At 39.8% G+C, this 7,139-nt stretch overlaps 1 protein-coding gene across 1 annotated transcript; it reads right to left on the bottom strand.

The window, feature by feature from the left end:
- Positions 1-1,995: 1,995 nt before the first annotated feature.
- Positions 1,996-4,980, bottom strand: LOC110741057 (serine/arginine-rich splicing factor 10). Its single transcript, XM_031666937.1, has one exon. It carries the CDS (start codon positions 4,866-4,868, stop codon positions 4,080-4,082), a length of 789 nt encoding a protein of 262 aa, XP_031522797.1. The 5' UTR covers positions 4,869-4,980; the 3' UTR covers positions 1,996-4,079.
- Between the last annotated feature and the right edge of the window lie 2,159 nt (positions 4,981-7,139).

Below are 7,139 nucleotides of genomic sequence, written 5' to 3'. Positions count from 1 at the left end.
CTCTCTTGAGGGCCGGAGGACGGAGTGGAGGCGTGCCCGACAGCACCAGAAGGCAGTGGCACGAGGCGACCTCAGAAAGACGGTCGTACAAATGGAAACCCACACGATGAAGAAAAGCAGATATAGTTAGGACCATAAACAGCTCAGCAGTCACCAAATGGGTCACGCAAATCATTTTAATGGCAGGTGCATTTTATGAGCCGTTAGGCTGTATGGAAAGAGCATGGCTATGCATAATTCGAACAGAGAATTAAATCAAGAAGGTGTTATCCGTCAAAAAAGGCAGACCAGGAAGACTGCTCAAATGAGCAAGAAGTTTGTCTTTTCTGGATATTTTCTTTTAATCTTAATTTTTATTTTTATTTTTTTAAAAAAAGAATTAAAACAGAACTAAAAGGAATCTTAGAGGTCTCCTATCAACTCTTTTTTTAGGTTCAGAGAAATTGAGTGACTTTCCTAAGGTCAATGGGAAGCTAGTTAATGAAGGTAGAATGAGGAACTAGGTGGCCTGACTCAGTTTCTCTGTGTCTCCATAATACCAGGAAAGTGCAACTGAGGATTCTTGGAGGTGTAAAAATCCTGGGTCCTTCCAAGGAAACTAATGCTCAGCTCTGTGATAGGAACTTATTTCACTGTTACTGGATGTTGCTGTCAATTTTCCTTTTACTAAAATTGAGGAAGAGGAAAGATGAGGAAATGAAACTCAACTCAAAGTATTATAATTATGGAGCAAGAAACATTGAAGATTTATTGAATGAAGAGTTGAAACAAAGCTAAAATGGTGTTGGGGGAACAGCTCTGACAGTATTAACTCATGGGTGTCATAAGTCACATGTAACGCCCCAACTGGAAACTGGGGGAAATTCTCAATTAGAATATTCCAACACAAAGAACACCAATAAAATGTTCTTCAGCAAGTTCAAAATGGATGTTTGTAGAACTGTAAGGGTAAAATACTGCATACAATTTTTTTGTTTTGTTTTTCTTTTAAGGCTCTCCGTGAACAGAGATTTGCTGAGAATGAGTAGGTGGTACCCAAGTGTGTTGTGCAGGTGTAGTCTGCAGCATCCTAGGACTACAGTGTGTAAACTAAAATAAAATCCTAAGCCCACCATAACAGAACAGACCCCCTCTGAACCAAGGGGACCCCAGAAAAACTTAAAAACCAAGTTCCTGGTTATGACAGAATGAGAGGTCAGACATGCCTTAGATACAACAACTGATCCGCGTTAATGTTAAAATAGAGACCAGAAGATTGACAGAACAGGTGGTGGCTCACATCTGTAATCCCAGCACTTTGGGAGGCCAAGGCAGGTGGATCACCTTAGGTCAGGAGTTCGAGACCAACCTGGCGAAACACCGTCTCTACTAAAATTACAAAAATTAGCAGGTGTGGTGGCGGGTGCCTGTAATCCCAGATACTTGGGAGGTGGAGGCAGGGAGAATTGCTTGAACCCGGAAGGTGGAGAGTGCCATGAACTGAGATGGCACCACTGCACTACAGCCTGGGTGACAGAGTGAGGCTCTGTCTCAAAAAAAAAAAAAAAAAAAAAAAAGATTGACAGAACAGACTTTTCGTGGCAGTAACACCAAATTATAAACAGAACCTAAGGCAATGCCAGGCAATGGTTAAGTCATACACCTCTACATTTAAAGAAGAAACTATGTTCTAGTCTTGCTATGAAGTTTTTCTTTCTCTCTAGCAGCTAAACAAGCACTGACCGGAAATAAGTAATATTGAAACAATTACAGCTTATCCAGCTCACAGACTCTAACTGACCTCGTGGGACACCAGCCCTAACTACAGCTTTGATTGGACAAGAGATCAATTTCAGTAACTTTCCCCTGATAAGAAGACCACCACCATGGACTGTTTCTGGCCAGTTGACAGAGGTTATATACTTGCGTGCTTCATTTCCTCAAAAGACATTTTGATGTATAGGATGTAATACATTCAAATGTTAAATTACCCCAAAGTGAACATGGGGTGATATGTTTTTTTTTTTTTTTTTTTTCCTTCATTTTGTTTTTATTATAGCATGTTTGCTTAATTTACAGCAAGCAGAAAATAAGCTGGGTCTTGTTTTGATCCAAACATTGATGTTTTAAAGGTTGTACACAATATTTGTTAAAAAGAACATATAAAAATACCTTTTTAGAAGCCTCTATAAGAAAGAAAATACAAAGTTTAACCCCACAACTTTCCTCTTTGCTAGAACTGCAAACTACTGCTACAGTTTTAAATAGACTTTTTGTTGTTTAAACTATACATCCAGGAAAATCTAAAAAAATTAAAGAAACGTGCATATAAATGATTGCATAGCAGAACATGAACATTAACTGCAAACAGTAAAGAAATGAAAGTTAGAAATACTATCAAATATACAAAGGTTCTAGAATCAATCCTTTAAACACATTCCACAAACAGTATTTAAAATCCATCGTTGTATTCTTTACAGGCAAACCCTAGATTACTAAAACCAAAATTGAAAAAAGTAATCCTCTAAAAGGAATCGCTTCTCCATAATTCTCACTTATATATGTAAGCAAGCAATCTGAGATTTTTAAAGATGCTAGCTTTTTATTCTGAAATGAAATTGGACATGTCAAGTCACTTTTGTCCCCAAACGATCTTTCAGAGAAATACTAGAAATTATAAATGGTTAAGGGTTACTTCATTTTTAGTCAGGTACTACACTGATAATCGAAAGCTCAGAAGATGTGACTCTTGCTTAAAACTGACTAATCCTTTTTCCCAAATTATCTTAAATTTCATGGCACCACAGAATCACCTAGAGTGAGTGTTGTCTTTCAACTTGCCTCGAATTAAATAAACTGAGGTGTGAAAAGCAGGCCTCCCTCACAAAGAGGTAGGCAAATTTTGATACAAATGCATGAGCCAAGTGCTGTAAGCATCAAAATTTCAGTTTTTACACTATGCACACACACAAAACCTACTTTGAAACAATTTACTTGTTTCTAACAGCAGTAAAAAAAACTAAGCAATATTATGGTCAATAACGCTCCTTAAACTTTAGAATAACTACATAAGAATATTCCTTTCTCCTTAAAATTATTTTTGCCATCATCGACCTGCTCAAATTTCAAGGTGAGTTTTTGTGTTTTCTATGTTCCAAATCTTCATAGGAACCAGAAAAAAAGCACTGAAGGTTCCACGTTTCACTCAAAAACTCAATTTCCCAGCTGGCATCATTCCCCAAGACAGTGGGGTTAACAAAAGAACTAATCCACACTGCATCAAAAATAATTATCATTGGCCTAGACATCTGGTTTTGCTTGTTTTGTTTTGTTTTTGAGACGGAGTCTCACTCTGCTGCCCAAGCTGGAGTGCAGTGGCGTGATTTTGGCTCCCTGCAACTTCCACCTCCTGGGTTCAAGCGATTCTCTTGCCTCGGCCTCCCGAGTAGCTGGGATTACAGGCATGTGCCACGATGCCCAGCTAATTTTTGTATTTTTAGTAGAGACGGGGTTTCACCATGTTGATCAGGCTGGTCTCAAACTCCTGCCCTCGTGATCCACCCGCCTCGGCCTCCCAAAGTGCTGGGATTACAGGTGTGAGCCACCGCGCCCGGCCGGGCCTAGACATCTTGACAAGACATAAAGGTCCACCCTGAACCTAAATGTGTCTGAGCAGTGAGTGTTGTACTGTGGCTACTACTTCACTTTTGTATCATTCTATCTTATTAGCAAGCTACATTTCTAGGTTAACAGTTCTACCAAATATGAATATGAAAGTTTATTTTTAATGAGACAATGTTGCAAATTATGGTCAACCAACATCTTTTCACCAAATACTTCAAGCATAAAAAATGAGAATCTTTACAAAAATATACAGAGACACCACAAATTGGTAGCTGCCCATAACATTAAACAAACTGGACTCTTAAGAGTGGCTTCTCAACAGCATATCATTTTAATTATAACCATTGCCCGGTACAGGGAAAACTAACAAGTGTTTTTTTAAGCATCATTGCAACATTGTATTCCTGATAATTTAAGTAAACCAAACTATGAGTAAATGAATGATACATGCCTAAAAATGACCATGGTTTATACTATCAGTGGCCACTGGACTTAGGACTAGTCCAAGACCTTGATCTAGATTTTGACCTAGACCTAGACTGTGATCTTGACTGAGATTTGGATCTAGGTGGTTCTTTTTTCCTTGATTCCTTTTCATATCTTGAGCCAGACTTATAATGTGTTTTGGAATCTGTTTTAGAGGTGCCTCTAGTTTTGGTGTGAGATGCAGACCTAGAACGTGATTTAGCCTTCATTTCTTTCTTGGGCTGGGACTTGGACCGTGATCTTGAATTGGATTTAGATCTTGAAAAAGATCGATTTCGGTGTTTGAATCTATCATTGTCGGAATGGCTTCTGCTACGCCGTGGTCTTCCAGTCGGTCTACTGTTTCTAGGACTATACGATCTTCTATAGTTGTAATCAAAAGACCGACTTCTTGATCTCCTCCTTTCATAACTTCGGCTTCTAGAACGTCTGTATCTGTCATAATCATCATAGCGTGAAGAACTGTACACATTCCTCCCTTCCTTGGCTTTCATCTGATTTGGTGTCTTTCGATCCCCCTGGGCAAACTGGATTTCAATCTGCCGTCCACAAATCCACTTTCTGTCCAAATTATGTAAAGCATCTTCAGCATCACGAACATCCTCAAATTGAACATAAGCAAATCCTCTTGGACGGCGAGTGTAGAAATCAAGTGGAACATACACATCAACTATAGGACCATAACGACCAAATTCACGCCGCAAGTCTTCAGACCTGGTGTCGTCGGCCACGTTCCTGACGAACAGAGACGTGTTGGGGGGACGCAGGTAGCGGGACATGGCGGCGGCTTGTCTCGGCCGGGCGCACTAACGGGCTCAGCAAACCGTCCTCGGCTCCGGCGGCCGAGCCTCAGACACACACAGCTAGAGGGCTCTGCTGGGGTGATATGTTAACATGCATGTTTGTTTAATACCTACGCATCCGAACTACCTTTATGAATATTCATAGCTCCTTCTACAACCTGTTGAATATGTATGTTTAGCCAGCCTGTTCAGGATAAAGCTGTTACGCCAACCCCTCCTCCTTTGAAGTGCCTGTCTCTGGTCTGTGCAAGAGGCAAGCTTCCCAGCCTGAAGGATGGCCACCTTGCAGCCTGTAATCCTTTATAAGAAATGAAATTTTCTCTCCTTTCCACATTTCTAGATATTGTGTGTGTTTTTTAAGTTAACATATCAAAAATTGTGAAAAGGTCCTTTTTCTAGGGGTCTTGTTAGGGCCAGTTTTTACTGGCTGATGAGAACTGATTAACAGGAAATGCGGCCCCAGTTGTTAAATATAGCTGTTATTAAAATTAAATTATATAAACTTAAAATTCAACTGGCTATGTTAAAAAAAAAAACCATAGGTAATAAATACAACCAGATTTCAAATAGCGAGGCTGTAGAACACCTCTGAATATTAAATCATTACTGCAAAAACAGAAAATAGAAAAGAAAAATGGAAGACAGGAGAAAGAAGTGAGGAGGAAAATGAAGGAGAAGAATCAAGACAAAGTCCATTAGACAATCAAGTATAGAAGAAAAGAAACACTGGCCTCATTTTATCAAGGAATTTTCAGTCTAGGAAGATCTTTATGCATAAAATTACAACTAGGAGCCCGGATGTTACAGCAGCTGCTTATTTCTCTGCCCTGGTAGAGAAAGTATCTTTGTATTTAGTGGGTCAGAGTGAAGAAGAAAAGAAAATCCTCGCCTGCCATCACCCAAACCTAGGAGTCGGTTTTCTCTCTGTTCTGGTAGAAAGTTAACCCACATGGGATGCAGGATAAACCAGAGAGCAGCCATGTCTCCCTGCGGCCCTCTGAGCAATAGTGTATTAGGGCAGAGTGAGTCATAGGCAGCCCAGAGGCTTCAAATTCCACAGTGGAAGCTTTCTGATTTCAGTTCCAACTCCAAGCTTTTCTAAGTAATGGGAAGTCACACAGAAAAATCAGTTCTAATCCCAATACCACATTTACTGAGTTTACTGGCATTCTTCCATAAATAGAAAAATTATGTGCTGATTTTCATTCCCAAACATGTCTCAATGGACTAATTATTACAATAATAGCTAATACTTTGAGTGCTTGTTAAGGATCGGGTAAATGAGGGCAGCCAGTGGCTAATGTTGGCATTTCTACTTTATCAGCCCACTATTAGTCTAAAGCAAAGACTAGAAAACCCACTGACCACATCTTGCCCACTCTGTGTTTATAGGACACATGAGCTAAGAATGGATTTTGTGTTTTAAGTGGCTGAAAAAAAACGGAGAGTACGATTTAGTGATTTCTGAAAATTATATGAAATTCAAATGTCAGTGTTTGTAAATAAAGTTTTATTGGAACACAGAGGTTCCCATTTGTTTACATATTATCATTAACGGCTACTTTTCTGGCACAGTTGAGTAGTTATGGCAGAGATCATATGGCCTGCAAAGCCTAAAATCTTTATTATCCAGCCTCTTATGGAACATATTTGCTGATCCCAGATTTAAAATGATAAAGTAACTCCCACAAACTTATTAAATCATTACGTGGAACCCAAGCAGCCAGAGAGAGTTTGTGCTACTTTCAGAAGGGCAAAAAACTCTGAGCGTATAAATGCCACACAAGGGAATTTATCTCATTAAATAACAGAATTCCCAAGCCTGTAAAACATGTTAAGTGGTTTCATTCAGCTGATAAGCCCTCCCATGCTTCCCTGAAGCACTCTGTTCAACAGGAGGGCTATGGGGTGGGAACGAAACTTCACTGTGTTGCCCTGCTGTTTTGCATTTGAGATGTAGTGCAGGGAGCACCGTGGCTTCTGGAAAAAGACAAGAGGGCACCAGCTTGTAGGAAACAGGTGGCATTTTGAGTGTCATCTTGAATTCAAGATCAAATTTTATTTTTAAATTAAACTTATTTTGTTCTATTTTGAGATGGAGTTTTGCTTGTTGCCCAGGCTGGAGTGCAGTAGCGCTATCTCGGCTCACTGCAACCTCCGCCTCCTGCGTCCAAGTGATTATCCTGCCTCAGCCTCCCAAGTAGCTGGGATTACAGGTGCCTGCCACCACACCCAGCTAATTTTTGT

The sequence above is a fragment of the Papio anubis genome, chromosome 6, assembly GCF_008728515.1.
Source record: "Papio anubis isolate 15944 chromosome 6, Panubis1.0, whole genome shotgun sequence".
Classification (NCBI taxonomy): Eukaryota; Metazoa; Chordata; class Mammalia; order Primates; family Cercopithecidae; genus Papio; species Papio anubis.
This window is presented reverse-complemented; position numbering and strand designations above follow the sequence as displayed.